General features: G+C 45.9%; 1 protein-coding gene across 5 annotated transcripts; it reads left to right on the forward strand.

Moving 5' to 3' along the window:
• Nucleotides 1-290: 290 nt before the first annotated feature.
• LOC120654604 (probable histone acetyltransferase HAC-like 1) lies at nt 291-22,737 on the forward strand. 5 transcript variants are annotated; one of them, XM_039932179.1, is made up of 17 exons: nt 5,021-5,527; nt 5,607-5,845; nt 6,194-6,299; nt 6,433-6,709; nt 7,041-7,544; nt 8,243-10,005; nt 10,801-11,097; nt 11,198-11,476; nt 12,580-12,708; nt 12,799-12,999; nt 13,160-13,302; nt 13,377-13,689; nt 14,977-15,116; nt 20,911-20,989; nt 21,132-21,521; nt 21,666-21,883; nt 21,996-22,737. In XM_039932179.1, the coding sequence occupies exons 2-17, from the start codon at nt 5,649-5,651 to the stop codon at nt 22,105-22,107; spliced, it is 5,148 nt and encodes a 1,715-aa protein (XP_039788113.1). In that variant the 5' UTR covers nt 5,021-5,527; nt 5,607-5,648; the 3' UTR covers nt 22,108-22,737. The 5 variants fall into 5 exon arrangements, with proteins under 5 accessions (XP_039788114.1, XP_039788113.1, XP_039788109.1 ...); XM_039932175.1 differs by having other exon boundaries at nt 5,023-5,527; nt 8,237-10,005; XM_039932176.1 differs by having other exon boundaries at nt 5,023-5,449; nt 8,237-10,005.
• The last annotated feature ends 118 nt before the right edge of the window (nt 22,738-22,855 follow it).

Below are 22,855 nucleotides of genomic sequence, written 5' to 3' on the forward strand. Positions count from 1 at the left end.
AAGTGAGATTAATCTCAGTAAATTCAGAGAATATCCTCAAATTGCCCGGCATGTTTGCAAGTCGCAGCACGAGTCAAAAGTCCCGGGTTCGATACGTCCATGCTGCATGCTCCACAGATGGTACGTCCCGGGCCCATATGCAGTGACTTGCGATGACCGGATCGGCGCATACCGGCGGTCGGCCAACGGCGACGGCGCGACGCCTCCCCTGCCTCTTTCCCTTCGCCCTTTCCCCGCGTCGTTGTTTCGTCCGCGACAATTTCCTTACTCCTTCCCCCTAGAAAACCCCCCTCCTCCTCGGCTCCTCCGCGACCCCCGCTCCCGTCGCCGTACGCCAACCCGGCCGCCCCGTCGTCTCCGTCATCGGACTATCGTGTCGCCGGCGCCGACGGGGCTTCCGTAGCCCCAGCAGGTGGAGGACATGGCAGCCCCCTCAGGAGCAGATGCGGACCAGCAGTTCGTGATGCTACGAACCGCTATGCGCGAAAAGATGTGAGTTTTCTTCTGAGCATGTGAAGTGTTGGTCTAACTAAGACTGACCTCACCAGTCCCCCTCATCCGTCGCACGCACGCTGCCACCGCACACGTGGCCCGGCCACGGCCCCGCCACCTCCGCCCGCCCGCCCGCCACGTCGCACGCACGTCGCCCTCTCGACGCTTCCGCGGGACGCTGGTGAGGTCAGCCTAAGTGCACTACTGAGTTGGTGAGGCTCGGCTGGCCGAACGGCAGCATATCTTTGAACTATAAGTGGCAGAGCCAAATTGCTTAGAATCTTAGATCATCTGACTATAAATAGTATAGCCTACAAGTGATTTCTTATCCATAATTACGAATGCTGAAGTGGATGATGTAATACTTAGTCATTGACTTCCCATTAATTTTTGAATCTACAAGCCGCAATGATTTCGGTCTGTGGCTGATTTTGTGAGCCAAATAGAAGGTACATGACTGGAATTTGTTTTTTTAATATTCCTAAATTGGCAGATTTGAGTATATAGGAAGGAAACAATCAGCCTCCGAGTGGCGGAGGCGGTTGCCAGAACTGGCAAAGCGGCTCGAGGAGGTCTTGTATAGAAAATTCCCAAACCAGGTATTGCTATCTTTCCTACTATTTCCTTCTGCAGATCTGGTCTACTTGTGATCAAGTACTCCGTACTTTTCATGGGACAAAAGTAAACTTGGCTCATTCTGTGTTTCACCATTCTGGTTGTTTGATCTTGGTATTGTTTGAGCAGAATGACTACTACAATATGATGAAGGGGCCACTTGAGCCACAATTGCAGTTTGCTATCAGGACACTGAGCGCTCAGAACCAACAAAATCAACAGAACCTACAAACGTCTAGGGAGACAGCATCTTCATCCGGCACAATGACTCCGGTAAAAAAAAACTGACATTACATTCCAAAAATTGTCCAGGACCAAACTATATGCAATTTTGAACCCCTGGGGTGAACACCATTACCAGCATCATGGATGTTGAACTTGTCTGCCTCTCAATGCGTTGGCAAGGTGGCCATGACATGGATGAAAGTGGCACCATGTCCGGTGGCAAGAGGGCAGTATGAGGGGAAGGAGAGGAAGAAGACAAGGGGGCATTACTGGCATTTTCAGTGAAGATTATAGATTAGATGTTTTGAGATGGCTAAGTCTGGGATTGGAAGAATTTGCATTGGAAATAATTAAAAATCTTCCTATAATTAAATAGGGGTGCCCTTGAGTCTTGACCTCTCCCCTTGGAGTTTGGAGTTACAGATCATATTCGTTGCGTGACTATTTAGCAAGACCTGCAAAACCGAAGATTCATAACGTTTGTTTCGTGTCAGAAAATTTATTCGCATTTTTCTTGGATAATGGGAATGCAGTTTAAATATACTGTAACTGATGTACACTGTTGCCTGTTATAGGTTGTGAACCATGATGCTCTCTGTGAGCAGTTTGCATCCCTCCTGGCAGATACACAGAACAATAATGCTGATGAGCATCACAGAACTGGTGAATTTTTTGCACTAATACGTCATTATGCCTGCTCTATCCTTGCTTGCATTCAGGACCCATTCTGACTTTTGCAGCGAAGCAAGCTGAATAATCCTTGTCCTGGAAAAAGACCAAAAATGCGATAATTTGTCATGGGCTTCTTTTTCTCATGCAGAATGACTCATAGCGCTATGATGGAGGAAGTGATTGAAGTACAGCTCAGTGTCAGGATCACTTTCAGTTAAGCACGAGGACTGAATCAGTTGAAGAAGATTGTATATCTGAAGAAGGCGTTTGTTTGCAGGAAGATGTACTGCTTGTAGGAATGCAATGTTTATCTTCGTCGTGTTCGACTTGGCTAAATATGAGAACCTAATTCCTGAATTCGTGTTGCCTGATAATGGCATCTAACTATATAATCTTATGGCACCTGATGTTGACCGTCCACATGTGGCTTATTCATGAGCCAACTCATCTAGGCTACATAGCGATTTGAGAAACCTCCCTCATTGGTTGCTTTGGCACACTTGACAATTAGGTGAAATGTTGTTAAATGCAGGCTTGACACAGTTTGCTATTTGATGTCTTGCCTCTTTGTTTGTTTGTTTGTTTTTTTTTCTGAAAGAGATACCCCAAAAGAGACCCGTGCCGCTATCTTTTTAAAGCTCAACTATACCATACCTCCGTTGTTCCTTAATTTTTCCACCTCCCCTGCGACTCAATATTTTCTTCATCCTTTGAGCCCCTCGATGACAAGCACCTTCAACGTGTGAAGTCTCCGTCCTGCCATCGTTCTTACGTTTCTAGTGGCTCATTGGTACCACCCATTGCGGCCTTCCATTTCCACATTAAGGCGTCCACAATAGTTAGCTATTTGACTAGCTAGATCTGATGTGACAATAAAAAAATAGGAGAAAGAATAGTCATTAGTGATGAGCAAATAGCTGATTTATTTCATGTAGCCTAAGAACATGTGAGAGGAGCATGTGGATCCAATAGTATAAAATAGTCTTTTCTTTTCTCTCCTATTTCTCATGTGGATCCAATAGTATAAAATAGTCTTTTCTTTTCTCTCCTATTTCTACATCAGCTAACCAAATAGCTAGTACTAACTATTACCATTGCGGACACTCTAACCCGACTTTGACAGACGATGTCCCTGTCCGTAACTCCGACTAGCAACGCCCTCATCATGACTTGGCCTCAGAGCCCAGGGACTAGGCCCGTGTTTAGATGCAAAAACCAAAATTCCAAATTTTTTTCCGGCACCTCAATGGAGACTTAAATCTAGACGAAATAAAAAACGCATTGCGACTGCTGTCTGTAAATGGCGAGACGAATCTAATGAACCTAATCGGGTGTAATTAGATGCTAAATTGCTACAGTAATACTACAGTAAATAACATCTAATGACGGATTAATTAGGCTCATTAGATTCGTCTCGCGATTTACAGACGAGTTCTGTAATTATTTTTGTGATTAGTCTATATTTAGTACTTCAAATGTAGAAAGATGCTTTTTCAAAATTTTTACATCGCGCAACCAAACAGGGCCTAGAGTACATTTTGCATTGAGCCTGGAGCCTGGAGCCTCGAGAAGCCCCATCACTGGACAAGATGGTTCTTCCTTAATGGAGCTTCAAAGCACTCGTATTTATTAGAGAAAAAAATGAATAGAAAATTTGAAGTGTGGAGGCCTAGAGGGAATGAGAAACACCCAAATACATTATCACAATCCTATTATTTTATTAAATCAAAAAATTATTATTACTACTAATAACTTTTGAAATATTGAATTCAAAAATAGAAAATGAATTCAAAAATAGAAAATGACTCTTGATCAAGCAAAGTTATCCAAGTCTAGCTAAACCCCTTGGACAATAAACTTGGCAAGTGTTTTCTTGTGGTCAAAGAAAGTACTAAGTTTAGGACAATACCTTAAAAGCAAATAATGCATCAAATATTTACGAACTATTTTTTTTGAGAGAATGAATATTTACAAACTAATGAAGTTAAAAATATTGTGAAGGCAAAGACAAAAATATTCACATCCCAAATAACATTCGTACAAGTTATATTCCCCTTACAACCATTCAAGTAGAACCTAATGCTACACTTTCTAGGATCCAAGTTAGTTTTCACTTGTGTGGAAGCAAAGTCCTTTAAGATCACTCTTTGGTTTAGTTGCATAAAGACCATTTAGTTCACTCCATTTTTTCCGTTCTATTTTGAATTCTCTCCTTTTGTTGAAGAAGTGTTTGCTTCGAGAAACGAGATATTTTATTACCATTCACTCATATTCAAATTTTATTCGAAACACCATCTTATTTTTTTATGTCTACACAATTTATACAAAAACATACAGAAGTAAATTGTACTCTAAAATATCGTAAGACGATCGCCGCTGACTATGTAGATCATACGAGTCATGTGCTCCACGGCGAGGCTACCACTCCCCTAGAACGAAACGAAAACAAAAAAAAAAACAGTTTTCCGTTACCTGACGTTAGATAACTGAAACTGAAGCAAAAAAAAAAGAGACACGTCAATCTTTCAACAGCCTTAACGAGCGGCGAACGCGCACGTGTGAAATGAACCCGCCGCAGCCTCACTCCACCTCTGCTGCCCCTCTGCTTGCTATTTTTGCACCCAATCATTTAGGCCCTGTTTAGTTGCGCTCCGTAAAATTTTTGAAAAAGCATCTTTCAACATTTGAAGTACTAAACATAAATTAATCACAAAATAAATTACAGAACTCGTCTGTAAATCGCGAGACGAATCTAATGAGTCTAATTAATCCGGCATTAGAGGTTGTTTACTGTAGCATTACTGTAGCAATTTAGCTTTTGATTACGGTCTAATTAGGTTCATTAGATTCGTCTCGCGATTTACAGGCAGCAGTCGTAATGCGTTTTTTATTTCATCTAGATTTAAGTCTCCATGCAAGTGCCGGAAAAAAATTTGGAATTTTGATTTTTTAACTAAACACAGCCTTACCCCCGCCCTGCACCGGAGCCTAGAGCCGCCGTTCCCCGGGCCCACCCGCAGCGACCCGCCGCGCCCGAACCCGCGCAGATCCGCGATTGGTCGACGCCTCCTCCTCCCTCCCCTCTCCTTCCCCGCGTCGCTCGCCCCCGACAATTTTTCCCCAAATCCCCCAAAATCCCCGACCTCCTCCGAATCCACGAACCCCGCTGCCCCGGCCCCCGCCGCTCGCCGCCGTACGGCCGTCCCGGCGCCGAATCGTCGCAGTTGCCGGCCGCCTCGTCCGCCCCCCCCCCCCGCGTGGCCACGCCGGGATTCTAGGGTTTCGGGCGGGCCGACCCCAGGGGTCCTCCAATTCGCGGGCCCGGGTCCACGCCCCTGGGCCCCGGACCGCGCGCGTGGGCTCTGATCGCTGCTGCATGGTTGTCGCGAGCTGCCCCAGCGTGGGCGCCGGCGCTCGCTTGCTGCGCTGATACATGACACCGCTGGTACAGTGCTGTTTCTGCTCAATTGGGAGGCATTCTAGCTCGGGTTCAGCGCAAGATAGATCATTTCCTGCTATTGCGGTGTGTGCTGAAAAAAAGTTTGCTCCTTTGAATCCTTTTGTTTTCACACACTTGCTCATCTGGGGTCCGCTGCATCCAGCGGCTCTGCGCGGGATGACCTGAGGCTTGTCTGGCGGCGAAGATGAATGTGGGGCAGGCTGCCCACCTGTCCGGGCAGATGTCTGGGCAAGCAGCGCAGATGAATCAGGTTGCCAACAGCGGTCTCGGCGTTGGTGTTGGTGGTGCCGACGGGCTCCAGCACCAGCAGCACCAGCCGATGCAGGATATGGCGGCGGACCAGCAGTTTGTGATGATTCGGACCGCTATGCGTGAAAAGATGTAAGTGTTTATTGCTGTTGACTTTACTGAAATAGACTATTCTTGTAGCCAGGGTATTAATTGTACTGAACTAGTGAGTCTCGGCTGGCAGAAGGGCGGCATATCCTGAGTCCTGACACTAAGCGGCAAATCCAGATTGTTAAGATGCTCTGGCAATAAATATTACCAATTAATGTTTGTACAGCTAATGTTATATCCTTTCATCAATTACGAAGGAGACAATGGATGCATTACTTACGTTACTGGCTTCCCTTCACATTTTGAGATTGATTGAATCCCCTTCCCAAGTCCCCAAACCTTTTCAACCAGGTATAGCACTGATCTTTTTTACTATTCTTAAATCGGCAGATTCGAGTATATAGGAAGTAAACAATCATCGGCTGAGTGGCGGAAGCGGTTGCCGGAACTTACAAAGCGGCTTGAGGAGATCTTGTATAGGAAATTCCCAAACAGGGTACTGCTATCGCCTTCCCCTTGCTGTTGCAATGCTCTGGTCTAATAGCAATCACTTACTTTTTTAGGGACAAAAAGTAAAATTTTCTGTTTCACGATTTTGATTTTTTTTTATCCTGGTATTGTTTGAACAGAATGACTACTGCAATATGACGAAGGGACCTGTTGAGCCACAATTGCAGTTTGCTATTAAGACCCTGAGTGCTCAGAACCAGCAAAATCAACAAAACCCACAAGTGTCAAGGCAAATAGCATCTTCCTCTGGCTATGGCACGATGATTCCAACACCTGGTATGACGCAAAGCACCAGTGGAAATTCTAGGATTCCTTATGTCACAGACAACAATACTCTTTCATCGTCTGGTTCAACCATGGTTCCTCAGAATGCCAACATGGGTGCCTCGATGCCAGGTACATATAATTTTAATTCCAAATTCTTTGGCCTGTGGTTTCCATTACCTGAAGCTCTCCTCTAGCCATGATCTAGCTCTGCATGCTAAAAAGGGCACACCTCTTTGACGGTCTCGCTTATACGCCTTATACTAAAAATATATCTGTTGGCTACACCTGTAAACCAGGTGCATGCCTTTTTACTCTGTGTTGTCAGGAAATAGATTTGATCATTTTAGCAAGAAGCCAGGAAGTGGAAACTTATGCAGTGCCTAACTGGCCCACCATATATTCTTAGTTTGTTTTCCCAGTCTCTTTATATTCCGCTGCTCAATCTTATTCCTCTGTGCAGGTTCGATGTCTAATGGGTACCAACATTTAAATAACACCATTGCACAAAATTCTACCCCAAATAGCATCCAATCAACAATGGGTTCAGTTGGTGTTCAGCGACAACTACCTCATATGATCCCGACTCCAGGATTCAGTAATCAACAGAGTGTACCTGCCAATCCTGACTATTCAAATGGAACCGGATATTTCAATGGTGAGTCAGCTGTGGCACCACATATGCAGCACCAGAAGCAATTTTCTAGCAACCAAAATAGCAATCAAATTCAGCACATTGGGAGCCACAGTAATTCTGGGATACATTCAAGCATGCTGGACAACTCGTCTGCATATGGTCTATCAGATGGGCACATGAATGGTGGAATAGGATTGCATGGGTCAAACATGCAGTTAACAAACAGGACTTCGGCACCAGAAGCATATATGAATATATCAAACCCTTATGGCAATTCGCCCAAACCTCTGCAGCAACAATTCAATCAGCACCCTCAGCAGAGAATACCGAGTAAGCTTGCTGTCTTTTGGCTTATGCATCCTCTTTTCACTGCCATCTTATGGATGATTGTCCTATAGGTCATAACCTGACGTTCTGTTTGCAAAGAACACCAATCGGAAAGTCGCAGTGATTCTAGTCCAAACTTGAACCTGTATAGTATCATCATTTAAATCTATTGTTGGCAGTAGCCCAAACTAACTAGTTGGATTATTCTTCACCGGTTAGGGAACACAGAAAAATAGCACATGCTGCTTCTTATACTTACTTGCTGCTGGGGTTGCCGGCTTACTAATTAATGTGTTGCCTGACCCAAGGAGTGCGATTATACTTTTACCGATTTAGTATCCGTAGTACCAGTCTGAATATCTTCAGATGGAGCTTGTAGGCGTGTGTGGTTTGCTGTCGATAATTCAGTGATTATCTAAGTCCTCTGTTTAGCTTTGAACCAGTGCTATAGCTTATTGTTATTAATGAAATGATTCTAAATAGTGGCAACATTGCATCTCTCCTCTTTCTGCAGTACATAATAGAAGGTTCTAGAGTTTTCATAAGCAAACAACCTATATGATCTGTACTTAGGGAGGTGGTACAGCTTCCTTTTGTTAAGCTTGGCATTACTGTTTCTAATTGAGTAATTTATCATGCATTTAGTTTAAAAATTGTGGCATTGCAAGTAAATAAACTGCATTTTTTTTTTGTAGCATCAGTTGATATGTCTGGTTCCAGCAGTTTTTATGCTGCTGGCTCTACACCTTTAACCACAGCGAATAGTCAGAGCATGAATGTTGCAAATTTGCAGTCTAGATCAAGAATGAATCCAATGTTGGTTAACAATCAGTTAAACATCCAGTCTATTCAACCACAGTCTCAGATAAAAACTGAGGTTTTGGATCAACCAGAAAAGGTGAACTTTCAGTCGTCCCAGTTGACTCAAGACCAACTACTACGCCAGCACTCAATGCCACATCAGGTGCCGCCCAATTCCCAGTTTGTGCAAAATCACTATCATATAAATCAACAGCAGCTAAATCCACAGCATCAGCAGGCTATGCTGAGGAGCAATTCCTTTAAACAGTCTCAAATGGCTTCCAGCCATTCAATGCAACTGTCAGAACAGGGTACTCTGCCACACACTGAATTGGTATCTTCGCAGGCTAGTGATCCTGTTGATCTTCCAAGCTTCCCGGGTCAATACCAACAAAGAAATGCTCTTGACAATGTTAAAGGAGGGCAGATGTTTGGCAATCTGTCTGGCTCTCAAAATTTTCATGCTTCTGCCTCACATGTTTCTCAGCAATTGTTGCCCTCTAATCCGCAGCTTGATGACGGTTCCAATGATGTGAGCTATGGGCTGAAAGGATCACAGGCAGACCAAATGCTGCGGCCTCAATGGCAGCCACAAACAATGGAAAAGGCTCCTATGACTACTAATTCATCACTTGAAAAACAAATACATGAAGATTTTTGTCAAAGAACCAGGACACAGGATGGAGCGCAACAACCATTTTCATCTGATTGGCGTCTTTCTCATTGCACTGTGACTTCAATTGATCCTGCTGTGCCAAAGCCCACAGGTGGGGGATTCGAACAGGTCACTGGAAATATCCATTACCTCCGTCAGATAAGGTGGTTGCTGTTACTGTTTCATGCAAAATCATGCACATATCCTGTTGGGAGTTGTAAGTTTCATGGCTGTGTTCAGGTGCAAGAGCTTTTGAAGCATTTTCAGAACTGTCAAAGAAAAGATTGTTCATACAGGAGCTGCAGTAGGTCAAAAATGGTCTTTCACCATTATAAAACTTGTGTCGATGAGCAGTGTCCTGTATGCAGCATTGTAAGGAAGTTTTTGCGCCAATCGACTGAACAGGCATCTAAGCAAAAAGCTCTCGAGTCTAGAAAACTTGCTCAACAAAATGTGACTCAAAGAATCATGAATGGGGTAGAAGGTGATAGAATGAATGTTGACCCAGTGTCAGCTGAAGTGTTTGATGATCAACCATCTGTACCAAAACGTTTAAAGATGCAGCCTCCATCACCCAGTGCTCCAGAGAATGATATCTGTGTAACCTCCAATCCTCATGTAAACCCAGGCTTTGTACTGCAGGAAACACAGCCTGAGCAGCTTGAGCACAGTAACAGAGGGACATATTTGAAACGGGAGATAGATGCAAAGGCTGACATGCGAGCTCCGCAAAAGCCTATAAAAAGTGGTTACAGTATTGATGGAAATGTGACTACAAGGCATAACCCAAGTGCTCCGAATGATATGAACATCAAGCAAGAGAACTTGTCCATTGACAAAGTGACAAGTGAAACAGCCATTGAGGTTAAGAATGAAACAAATGACCCAGCAGATGCCACAGTGTCTAAATCAGGAAAACCAAAAATAAAAGGTGTCTCATTGACTGAATTGTTCACTCCAGAACAAATAAAGGAACATATCGACAGCCTAAGGCTGTGGGTTGGTCAGGTATGAATTTTTCTAAAAGTAACCCCTTGTGTTTTATTTCTTTTGAAAAAATTGCAAAGATGATTAGAGAGCTGACAATTGTGATTATAAAAAATGTAGTTTGTGCTTGCCTGTTAACAATTCGGGTAGGCTAGAGATGAAAGTGTGAAACCCAACAGGATCCTTGGTTATGAAAGGTTTTTACCAATCGATAGCTAATTCCTCTCTCCCTTGCATCCTTGCTACTGTAGTAACTAGAACATAATTACTAGGGGTGCAAATAGGTGCCTCTAAGGGTATCCACCGCTCCTCTTTAGTTCAAAAGTTTGTACTAGTTTTTCAAAGTGGGAGCTCATTTTGAGAAACTAGTACAAATTTTTGAACTAAAGAGGGGCAATGGATACCCTAAGGGGCACCCATTTGCACCTCTAATAATTACAAACTGTACTTAACAATATAGCTTTGCCAGGCACTAGTTAGCAAGTCTGGAGAAAATTCTTTACATGCCTGGGACTAGATGGGGCTTGATTTAGTCCCATCCTTGTTTTCCAAGATGGATGGGAGTTGTGGAAAATTATTCTTAGGTTCTAGGGCATTGCAACTTGTGCTATATCTTACAAAATAAGGCATTGCTCCCTCTTTGTCAGAAATTAGGGATGATTTGTTATCCCGTACTTTTCTGCAAATACAACAATTTACTCTTGGCTAAAACTATTGTGCATGCTGCTGTTTCACATGCTTCTGGTAAACTTGTGCCTCAACCGTACAGTATATTTATGGGTGGAACTAACTTTTAAATGCTCCATCATTTGACAGAGCAAGGCTAAAGCTGAAAAGAATCAAGCTATTGGTCACTCTGAGAATGAGAACTCTTGCCAGCTCTGTAGAGTGGAGAAGCTTACTTTCGAACCGCCACCAATATATTGTTCTCCTTGTGGAGCTCGGATAAAGCGAAATGCACCATACTACACTGTAGGTACTGGTGATACACGCCATTACTTCTGTATCCCTTGTTACAATGAGTCCCGTGGTGAGACTATCGAGGTTGAAGGGCAAGCATTTTTGAAGGCGAAGTTAGAGAAAAAACGAAATGATGAGGAAACGGAAGAATGGGTAAGTCTCTCATTTACATTGATACGATCGTACCATCAAAGCTCACATTTTCTGATGTCTTTTTTCTGTGCTAAACATTTTCAAATGATGCATTCTGCAGTGGGTTCAGTGTGACAAGTGTGAATGCTGGCAACATCAAATTTGTGCTCTATTTAATGGCAGAAGAAATGATGGAGGACAAGCTGAATATACTTGCCCCAACTGTTATGTTGAGGAGGTGAAATGTGGGCTGCGCAAGCCTTTACCACAGAGTGCAGTTCTTGGGGCGAAAGACCTGCCAAGAACTGTTCTTAGTGATCATATTGAAGATCGGCTCTTTAAACGACTTAAGCAGGAGAAACAGGACCGTGCGGCTGCTGCTGGGAAAAATATTGATGAGGTTAGTCAGTTAGTGAGATTAGATGAAGGTTGATATGCTGAATGGACCCAACTGGGAAGTGAGAGCTTGGTTATACCTTAAGTGACTTGAGGAAAACGTACCAATTAAATCAAAATTTGAACTTATGACTCACATTTACATTTATTCTGCTAATTGTCCAAGACTTTTAATATGAATTAAAATGGGCAATCTACAAGATGGAGAATAAAAGTCAACAAGCTGTTTCTTTGTGGCAATTTGGAGCAAGCAAATATGCTTTGCTTAGTTTACCTGATGTTCCAATCCCATAGCGTGGAAAGGCAGTTTCTTTATTGCAATTTGAAAAGATTCAAGCACAATGAGCTTTGCTTATAAGATGAAGTTTGATTCAGTAAGCACTACATTTTATATTTCTGCTGGCACGGTTCTTTGTTATTTATTAACGAGATAATAGCCTTTGGTGAGAGTTGGGAGTGCCCTGTCTATAAGAATATAAGCTTACTGTGGATAGCAAATAGGCTGGACAAAATTGGTTGCTTTGCTCCGCTACGACCAACATCACCATAGCAACTAGTTGTTGCAGTGGTCTTTTGCTGGGGCTCGAGGAGTTTCATTCCTCCTTTGCCCAAGCAACTACAGCCACTTAGGTGTGTTTGGTCTAGTGCTCCTGGGCGTTTTTTTGCCTAAGAGTAAGTTAGCTTTCTTGTCTGTAAGAAGGGCGGGTCACAGGCCCTGTCATCTGTAATGCTGTGGGGTTCTCTACCCCATTCTTCTTAATATATTGATGCGCAGGTCTCCTGCGTGTCTGAGAAAAAAAAATCATCACCATAGCACGTGAAGTGGGTAACAAATGTCATGCATGACAGGTTTTTATCCCCTCTGTACTGATGCAGCTTCCCATGAAGTACTCAGGTTTTTATTTGGACTATAATAGGATGGTATGCTAGATAGCAGGAAAAATTACCTTGGTATACAATTATTTATTTACTTTCTGCTTGTTTACCATGTGTATGTGCTGTTTAAGTATTCTTTTTTTTTCTTTTCTCGTACACCCAGCAAGTTGGACTCCTGGTATAGTGTCCTTTTCTCCAAAAGTTTACCTCTAACTGTTCCTTACATGTTAGATTCCTGGAGCGGAAGGTCTTGTCGTCAGGGTTGTTTCATCTGTGGATAAGAAGCTGGAGGTTAAACCACGTTTTATGGAAATTTATGGAGAAGACAACTACCCTCAAGAGTTCCCTTACAAGTCCAAGGTATGAAGTTCTTGACATTTGAAGCCTGAATTGTGGTCTCACACATGCAAACTAATTTCTGCAACTGTATCTTTATGAAATGTTGGACAGGCTGTTCTCTTGTTCCAGAAAATAGAAGGTGTGGAAGTATGCCTATTTGGAATGTATGTTCAAGAATTTGGTGCAGAATGCTCTTTCCCAAACCAGCGTCGTGTTTATTTATCATACTTGGATTCTGTTAAGTACTTCAGACCTGAGATTAAAACAGTATCGGGAGAGGCCTTACGCACATTCGTGTATCATGAAATTCTGGTAATTCACCATCTACTATGTTGAGTTTCTTGTGACTAATACGAATCCATTGTTTTACCAGGCTTGTCAGAACTGTATGAAAAACATTTGATAGAAATTGCTTTTTTCCCCCTTTGAGCAAGAGATTGTTTTTGGTCTAATATTTCTTCACTGTGTACAGATAGGGTATCTTGAATACTGTAAACTGCGTGGATTCACAAGCTGTTACATATGGGCTTGCCCACCTTTGAAGGGTGAAGATTACATCTTATATTGCCATCCTGAGATTCAAAAGACTCCAAAATCTGACAAGCTGCGTGAGTGGTAAGACCTTGGATTGCCAATTGATTACTCTTTTTGCCTTTCGTTCCTTCAATTCTAATATATTCGATACTCAGGTACTTATCTATGCTGCGGAAAGCTTCTAAGGAGGAAATTGTTGTTGAGCTGACAAATCTCTATGACCATTTCTTCATTACTATGGGGGAGTGCAAGGCTAAGGTGACTGCTGCTCGCTTGCCGTACTTCGATGGAGATTATTGGCCAGGAGCTGCAGAAGATATGATCAGTCAACTCCGTCAAGAAGAGGATGACCGCAAGCTTCAGAAGAAGAGTAAGACAAAGAAGATTATCACAAAAAGAGCTCTTAAAGCTGCTGGCCAGACAGATCTCAGTGGGAATGCTTCCAAGGATGCAATGCTGATGCAAAAGGTAAAGATTTTACTTGATTTCCTTGATTTCTGTGTGTGTCTTACTAATGCTCTATAATCGTTGGTACTGTACAAAGGTGACCCTTTTGTTCACAAATAGGTAAGCCCACAAGCCCGTCAGATAAGAGAATGAATGGGCCTATTAGTTGGGCCATCAGATAAAGATGTAAAAAATTATTCTGAGCACAAAAATTTTCTGAGGGAAAAATATTTTGGTCAAAATTAGTAATTGTTCTGGAACAATTAAAACATTCCAAGAAAAAAATTATTCTGGATAAGAAATAAAGATGTTCCATCAAAATAATTTTTTTTCTGAGAACAAAACACAATGTTCTGGGGGGAAAAATATTCTGAACAAGAAAAAAAAATCATACAAAAATAGAAATTGTTTTGAGAACAAATGAAATTGTTCCAAGCATATAAAAGAATAGAATTTCTGTGTGTTTCTTACTAATGCTCTTTAATGGGTGGTACTAGACAGAGGTGACCCTTTTGTTCACAAATAGGTAAGCCCATAAGCCCATCAGATAAGAGAACAAATGGGCCTATTAGTTGGGCCATCAGATAAAGATGTAAAAAATTATTCTGAGCACAAAAATATTTCTGAGGGAAAAATATTTCGGTCAAAATTAGTAATTGTTCTGGAACGAATAAAAACATTCCAAGAACAAAATTATTCTGGGTAAGAAATAAAGATGTTCCATCAAAATAGATTTTTTTTCTGAGAAAAAAACAAAATAGTCTGAACAAGAAAAAAATTCATACAAAAAATAGGAATTGTTTTGAGAACAAACGAAAATGTTCCAAGCATATAAAAGAATGCCCCCATGCTCTATTTCTACGTAGAATAATATTTTTCTTTTCAAAAATTCGATATATATATTCATGTATGATCTTGTTCTATTGCATTAGTTTTCTAAATAGCGAAATAGTTCAAACAGATTTAAAAAGTAACTTACAGTTTAAGAGGTAAATGTGTTCAACGATTTGATTATGTACTGTAGCGATCCCTGTGGCCAATACTTTGGCGATATATTTAAAAAGTACTGTAGCAATACTTGCTTCGCTGTGGTCCATGATTCCTCATGTGCCTTCCCTTCCAATCTGTAGCTGCCACATCCTACATGGGTGACTGGGCTAATGATCAGGGTCGGATGCCCATGAAATAGGATTAGCATCATAGAATATGCCTGTCCTTCCCTCCCACCCTAAGTCTCTTTGTTCACATACTTGGATTTTGTGCTACATGGGTAGCATATTTACCACAATTCATTTTTGGTGAATGCAGCTTGGAGAAACCATATATCCTATGAAGGAAGATTTCATTATGGTCCATTTACAGTATTCATGTAGTCACTGTTGTGTCCTTATGGTGTCAGGAAGACGTTGGGTTTGCCATCAATGCAGAAGCTTTTACATCTGTGACAAGTAAGTTGAATTCTTTTGGCAATATTGGACCATGCTGGACTGCACATATATGATTTAAGATTTACCTATTCTTGCTTACGCTCAATGTTTATAAGCATTACCGCCGAGTATGTTTCTTGTAATGGCTGGTAATTATAGTACCCAGCAAGGCAATGTAGCAATCCAATGATGTAATCTCCCATATTATTGCTGTTAGACAATATATATGTGTGTGTTGCGTGATGGCCCTGGCGTGTACTGTGCCTGGGCTATGGCCGGCCATTGTGGCAAGGCCCAGTTGATTAGGTCGGCACGGGTCTGCCGTTAGGGTTTAGGCTTCCAGCCTATATATTTGTAACCCTTGTTTTACCCTAATCAATCAATCAATTCCACGCAATCTCCATTGCTTTCATGGTATCACGAGTCTGGGATCCCCACGATCCCGCTTCCGCACCCTAGCGCGCGCCCCTGCGCCGCTAGTTCGCCGCGACCCCTACGGCGCTACCCATCTCGCACCGATCCCTGCGATCGTCGTTGCCTGATGGCTGGCTCTTCTTCCCTCACCTCCGAGGCCCGCAGGAAGGCCGACACCGACGCCCAGGCGGCGCGCGACGCTGAGGCGCAGAAACAGGCGGACGCCCGCGCCGCCTGTCAGGCCGTGCGCGATGCCGCCCTCGAGCGCGCCCGTCTGGCCGAAGAGGAGGCCGCCGCCGCGTCCAAGGAGCGCGACGATGCCGCCGCCCGCGTGCGCGCGGCTGGCCCTGGACCGCGCCGCTCTTGAGCGCAAGGCGGCCGCCGACCCTGACGACGACGACATCGACTCTGCCTCTGAGGTCTCTGTTCCTGGCGACGCCGGCAGAGACCTGCACGGCGCCCTCCTCATCCACGAGGCCGCCGCCTTGCTGAATCTGCACGCCCAGGCGGTGGCAGTGCAGAACATCAGGAGTCTTGTCCCCGTCGTCCTCGACATCAACTCCTCCAGCTACTCCAGATGGCGCGAACAATTCCTCGTTACTCTCGGGAGGTACCAACGGCAAGACCACGTCCTGCAGGACAGACCTGCGCGCATCTCCCCTGACTGGACCCGGATAGACTGTATCGTTCGGTCGTGGCTCTACGGCACCCTCTCCAACGACCTCGTCGACATCGTCCTCAGCAAGAGCGCGCACGGCTCCACCGCCCGCACCACATGGCTCGCCATCGAGGCCCAGTTCCTTGGTAACAAGGAAGCGCGCGCTCTTCATCTTGATGCCCGGTTTCGGACGTTTGTGCAAGGTGATCTCGCCGATCTTGGCGAGCCTGTCACTGACCGTACGCTCGTCCTCAACGTCCTTCGCGGCCTCAATGAGAAGTTCGCCTCCATCGGCCGCCACCTACGCCGGGGTCGTCCCTTCCCCTCCTTCCTGGAGGTGTGCGACGACCTCATTCTGGAAGAGATCACTATGGCGGAGAAGGCGTCTACTCCATCCTCCGCCCTCCTCGCCGGCACTTCCTCCACCCCCTCTGCGCCACCCCCTCAGCGTCAGTCCAGTCGTGGCTCTGGACGTGGCAAGGGGACCGGGGGGGCTGATGGGTCTGGCGGCCCCTCTTCATCAGGTAAAGGTGGCCGTGGCAAGCGCGGCAAAGCGACCAAGGGCGGCGGCCCTCCTCAGCCTGCCACAGGTGGTGGTGGCTCCAGCAGCCACAACTCCACCGCGCCCACCCAGGCGGCCAATGCGCAGTGGCCATCATTCTACAACCCCTGGACGGGTGCCATCCAGATGTGGCCCATGCAACGTCCGCTCGTCGCTCCACCGCCTCAGCCTGCTGCTGCTCCAGCCCAACACCAGGCGCAGCAGCATGCCCTGGTCGCCCACCAGCAAGCCGCGAAAGCCCAGCAGCAGGCACTGCAGGCGCAGGTGCAGCCTGCCCAGCTGCCCTACTACGGCTTCATGATGCCTCCTCCGGTCTACGGCACCGTTCCGGCACCTGTTCCGCAGGCGCCCCCTGGCTTCTCCAACCCCATGAATGGCGCATCTTGGGATCAGCAGTCGCTTGCTTCGACCTTCAGCACCATGTCCCTCCAGCAGGCCTCCACAGACTGACTGGTACTTCGACTCAGGTGCTACCTCTCACATGACCTCACACCCTTTCACATGTTTTACCTCTGCGGTACCCTTTTCCTTCATCAATTGTTGTCGGTGATGGGTCTTTACTTCCTGTCACTGGCACTGGCGCTACGGTTCTTCTTGGTAGTCTATCTCTTAATAATGTTCTTGTTTCTCCTAGACTTATTAAGAATCTTATTTCCGTTCGCCAGTTTACTTCCGATAACAATTGCTCTGTTGAATTTGACCCCGCTGGTTGCTCTGTGAAGGATCTGGCGTTTCAGAGGGTGCTCATCAGGTGCAATAGCTCCGGTCCGCTGTATCCATTGCAGTTTCCCCAGGCGCTTGCTTTCGCTGCCACATCTTCGCCTGCTCTGTGGCATCGCCGCCTTGGTCACCCCGGTCATGAGGTCTTAGCAAAAGTCGCTTCAGTCGTCCCGTTCTGTAATAAAGAACCTAGCTCCATCTGTCATGCCTGTCAGCTAGGTCGTCATATACGTTTGCCATTTCAGTCATCGAACTCTCGTGCTACTAGTAATTTTGATCTCATTCACTGTGATCTGTGGACGTTACCAGTTCCTAGTGTTTCTGGATTTAAATATTACTTGCTTATTCTCGATGACTGTTCTCATTACCTGTGGACTTTTCCTCTACGTGTTAAATCTGACACTTTTTCCACACTGGCAAACTTTCTTTTTCTCACATGTTCGCACACAGTTCGGTGCTATGGTGAAAGCCGTCCAGTGCGACAATGGACGTGAGTTCGACAACTCCAGCATGCGCACCTTCTTCCTCACCCACGGAGTCCTTCTGCGCATGTCCTGCCCTTACACCTCGCCTCAAAACGGTAAAGCTGAGCGCATGATTCGCACCATTAATAATGTTGCTCGCTCCCTATTGTTTCAGGCTAGCATGCCTCCACCCTATTGGGTTGAGGCCCTCCACACAGCCACACATGTGCTAAACATCCTCCCAACTAAAACCTTGCAATCATCCACCCCTCACTCCGCTTTGTTCGGAGTCGCACCCACCTATGGTCATCTTCGGGTTTTTGGTTGTTTGTGCTATCCTAACCTTTCAGCCACTGCAGCTCACAAGCTTGCTCCTCGATCAGCATTGTGTGTCTTCCTTGGATACTCAGCCAATCACAAAGGGTACCGCTGCCTTGATTTACAATCCAACAGGGTTCTCATCTCCTGCCATGTGGTGTTTGATGAAACCTCGTTCCCGTTTTCTTCATAGCCTACCACTCCTGCTACAGCCGATTTTGAGTTTCTCTCAGATCACACTGACTTTGTACCGGCTCCCATAGGACCCGTACAGTCTTTGCTTGCAGGTACTCCATTGGCGCCAGCTGCACGGCCACGTGCGGTCACGGTCGCGCCGTCCCTTGCGCCCACAGTGCAGCCTACGTCGGGGCCGCCCCTTGTTGTGGGCACTCCGGCTCCTGCCGCATCTCCGACACCGACGTCAGGCACCCCTGATCCAGGCGTCTCCCCGACGGCTACGGCGCCCACAGCTGTGGTGCCAACGGCTGTGGCACCCATGGCGCCTTCGGCTTCTCCAGCGGCGCCTTCGGCTTCTCCAGAGGCCACCGTTGCGCCTTCACCTGCACAACACTCCTCGACTCCGCTTGTCTTCACCAAGCGACCGGTGCCACGCCCACCGGTCATGGCCTCGCCACCGACCGGCTCTCGACCTCTCTGGAGTTTCGTCCACGTCTTCTCTCGACGGCTGGTCAACGGGCCGGTTGCTACGCGACTGCTTCCCCGTGGTGCTGTCCCGCCGCCGCCGGTGTCCAACCAGCACGGGATGACCACTCGTGCAAAGAGTGGGCTTCGCTTCCCGTCCATCTACACCGCCTCGTCGCTCTCTTCGGTTCCCCGCTCATACTGTGGGGGCCTCGCCGACCCCAATTGGCGTGCTGCCATGCAGGAGTACGATGCACTGTTGATGAACCACACTTGGGATTTGGTTCCGCGACCACCGCAGTCCAATGTTGTTAGCGGCAAATGGGTGTTCAAGCACAAGTTCAAGGCAGATGGTACGCTGGAACGGTACAAGGCCCGTTGGGTGCTTCGTGGCTTCACACAGCGCTCAGGTATTGATTTTGATGAGACCTTCAGTCCGGTTGTCAAACCTGCTACTGTCCGCACAGTTCTGTCCTTGGCACTCTCTCGCAGCTGGCCGATTCATCAGTTGGATGTCAAGAATGCCTTTCTCCATGGCAATCTGTCCGAGACAGTATACTGCTCCCAACCTACCGGTTTTGAGGATAGCGCTCATCCATATTATGTGTGCCGGCTTAATCGATCTCTTTATGGTCTTAAGCAAGCCCCGCGCGCATGGTACAGCCGCTTCGCCTCATACATCATTCAGCTTGGTTTTGTAGAGGCCAAGACCGATACCTCATTGTTCGTCTATCACCAGGGCACCGACACTGCTTACCTGCTGCTTCGACGTGTCATCAGTGCTTTACAGCAGGAGTTCTCTATGAAGGACCTTGGTGAGCTCCATCACTTCCTGGGGATGCATGTGCAACGGTCTGGTGCTGGTCTTCTACTCTCTCAGCGGCAGTATATGATGGATATTCTTGAGCGAGCTGGTATGTCTGATTGCAAGCCATGTGCCACTCCAATTGTCGCGAATCCGAAGCTTTCTACCGATGGTGGTGTTCTAGTTGCAGATCCTACGGATTTTCGCAGTCTCGCCGGTGCCTTGCAGTACCTGACTTTCACTCGTCCAGATATTGCATATGCAGTACAGCAGGTTTGCCTTCACATGCATGATCCTCGAGAACCTCATCTTGCTGCTCTCAAGCGGATCTTGCGATACATCCGAGGCACTCTACACCTAGGTCTTCTGTTGCGACCGTCTCGTCAGGCTGATCTTGTGGTCTACTCAGATGCAGATTGGGCTGGCTGTCTTGACACTCGCAAGTCTACCTCAGGTTATGCTGTCTTTCTTGGTGACAATCTCATCTCTTGGTCCTCCAAGCGTCAGACTGCTGTCTCTCGTTCGAGCGCCGAGGCGGAGTATCGAGCTGTTGCCAATGCCGTGGCCGAGGTGTCCTGGTTGCGCCAACTCCTAGTTGAGCTGCACGTTCCTCTCAGTAAGGCTGCATTGGTTTACTGCGATAATATCAGCACTGTCTACATGTTTGCCAACCCCGTTCAGCATCAGCGCACCAAGCACGTCGAGATTGATCTCCACTTTGTTCGGGAGCGTGTTGCTACAGGAGATGTCCACGTTCTTCATGTTCCTACCAGTTCTCAGTACGCCGACATCTTCACCAAAGGCCTGCCATCTTCGGTGTTCACGGAGTTTCGGTCCAGTCTGAACGTCCAGGCTGCCGACGATCAGACTGCAGGGGGGTGTTAGACATTATATATGTGTGTGTTGCGTGATGGGCCCTGGCGTGTACTGCGCCTGGGCTATGGCCGGCCATTGTGGCAAGGCCCAGTTGATTAGGTCGGCAGGGGTCTGCCTTTAGGGTTTAGGCTTCCAGCCTATATATTTGTACCCTTGTTTTACCCTAATCAATCAATCAATTCCATGCAATCTCCATTGCTTTCAATTGCCATTCGTAAACATATTTCATTTAACATTGCGGATGGCCATGTCACCATTTTTTTAAATATTTGTCTCGTAAATAGGTTTTCAAGGTGGATAAACTATAAATTCTTGTTAGGTTCTTTTGTTGAAATTGTTTTTTTTTGTTGTTGCAGGTGTTATGATGCAGAACAACAACTTGAAGACCGGGAGAGGCACCCGAGTAACAGTAGAGACACGCATATGCTCCATCCGGTACCAATCCTTTTCATTCTCTGTGTAGAGCAGGAGCAGATAGTCTCTAAGATATTAGTTGATTGGTACTAACCCTTTTCATTCTCTGTATAGAACTGGAGCAAATAATCTCTAAAATATTTTGTGATTCTTTCTATTTTAGGTTGATATTATCGGGGTGCCCAAAGATACAAAAGATAGAGATGACATCTTAGAAAGTGAGTTTTTTGACACCAGGCAAGCATTTCTCAGTCTTTGTCAAGGGAACCATTATCAGTATGACACACTTCGCCGCGCAAAGCACTCATCAATGATGGTGTTGTACCACCTACACAATCCAACTGCACCAGCATTTGTCACTACATGCAATGTCTGCTGTCATGATATTGAAACTGGTCAAGGCTGGCGATGTGAAGTTTGTCCAGATTTCGATGTGTGCAATGCTTGTTTCCAAAAAGGAGCAGTCAATCATCCTCACAATTTAACAAACCATCCATCAGCTGCAGACCGTGATGCCCAAAATGCAGAAGCTCGGCAAATGCGTGTTCAGCAGGTAAAGCCTTCTTTTAGTTGTTCCCACGAGTTAAATGTTCTTGTTCCACCATTGCTAGAAGATGTGATTTCAGTTAGATCATGTGTCACTTGCACTTGCTGGAATCACTTGCTTAAATTGATTTTCTTTTTCATGATGCTGCAGCTAAGGAAGATGCTTGATCTTCTGGTACATGCATCAACATGCCGCTCTGGTAGTTGCCAGTATCCTAACTGCCGGAAAGTCAAGGGACTATTCCGTCATGGAATGCAGTGCAAAACACGTGCTTCTGGAGGCTGTGTCCTTTGCAAGAAAATGTGGTACATGCTTCAACTCCATGCCCGAGCTTGCAAAGATTCAGAATGCAATGTGCCGCGGTGCAGGTGTGTTAATTCATTCCACTTTTATTCTCTCTCCCTAGCACAATTCAATTGTGCTATTGCATGTAGCATTACCATCTGCAATAAAACCTGATTACTTGTAAACTATACACAGGGATCTCAAGGAGCACCTTAGAAGGTTGCAACAGCAGTCTGATTCCAGGAGGAGGGCTGCTGTAAATGAAATGATGAGGCAAAGAGCAGCAGAAGTCGCCGCAAATGAGTAGTTGCATCTGTACAGGTATACTTTGTGGAAAGAGGATAGGAAGTATGCAGGGTTACCCTCCTCATCCCCACACCAAGGGGAAAGCTTGGGATGGTTGAATTGTAGGATGTAGGTAAAGGACAGCTGCTTCGCATGGATTCTTTCGACGAAGGTCTTGGGCATCCTCCGCCTATGGCTAACAACGTGTAGGGTTGGGGGCCTGCGCACCTTCCTCCAAAGAGCTGAAGCGGAAGGGTGCAGCACCATAGATTGTAATTTGTTCGCACCCCCTCCAGTGCTAACCAGCTCCACCCTGCTTCCTGTGCTGTCGTCGACATCGTCATCATCATCGACGGGGCGCAACACTTGGGTGTGGTGATTCTTTGATTTGACCTGTACTAGCTGAACTGACCCCCCTTGTTGCTGTTTGCTGATGGTGTATAATAGGTGTCTCTGGACAGTGTCAGTCTGTATTGCTGAAAATTTGGTGTAGATGTTGTTTCCCTCTCCAGTTTCTTCTTGTCCCAGTCCAGGAGAGGGATATAGAAAAGGTAAAAGGGGCGGGCGTTATTGGACAAGTATTTGTTTATTTGTGCCCCCCATTTTGTAGAACGCATCTTTGTTTAAAGTATAAAGCAAAGTAAATCCACCATCTCGTCTCTTGCAGGAGCAGCACTGCTCCTTCGATCTCTTGCTCTTTCAGGTGCCGCTGACCAATGGAGGCCAGGAGGGCGTGAGTTTTGTAGTCTTGAGACTAGACTATAGTTCAT

This window comes from Panicum virgatum, chromosome 1N (assembly GCF_016808335.1).
Source record: "Panicum virgatum strain AP13 chromosome 1N, P.virgatum_v5, whole genome shotgun sequence".
Lineage (NCBI taxonomy): Eukaryota > Viridiplantae > Streptophyta > Magnoliopsida > Poales > Poaceae > Panicum > Panicum virgatum.

What these genes read in the sequence shown, in the direction of transcription:
- LOC120654604 (XM_039932175.1), top strand. Translation starts at nt 5,649, where the DNA reads ATGAATGTGGGGCAGGCTGCCCACCTGTCCGGGCAGATGTCTGGGCAA. An exon ending in TAAGGCTGTGGGTTGGTCAG is followed by an intron (nt 10,006 to 10,800) that starts GTATGAATTTTT and finishes ATCATTTGACAG; the next exon opens with AGCAAGGCTAAAGCTGAAAA. An exon ending in ATGCAATGCTGATGCAAAAG is followed by an intron (nt 13,690 to 14,976) that starts GTAAAGATTTTA and finishes TGGTGAATGCAG; the next exon opens with CTTGGAGAAACCATATATCC.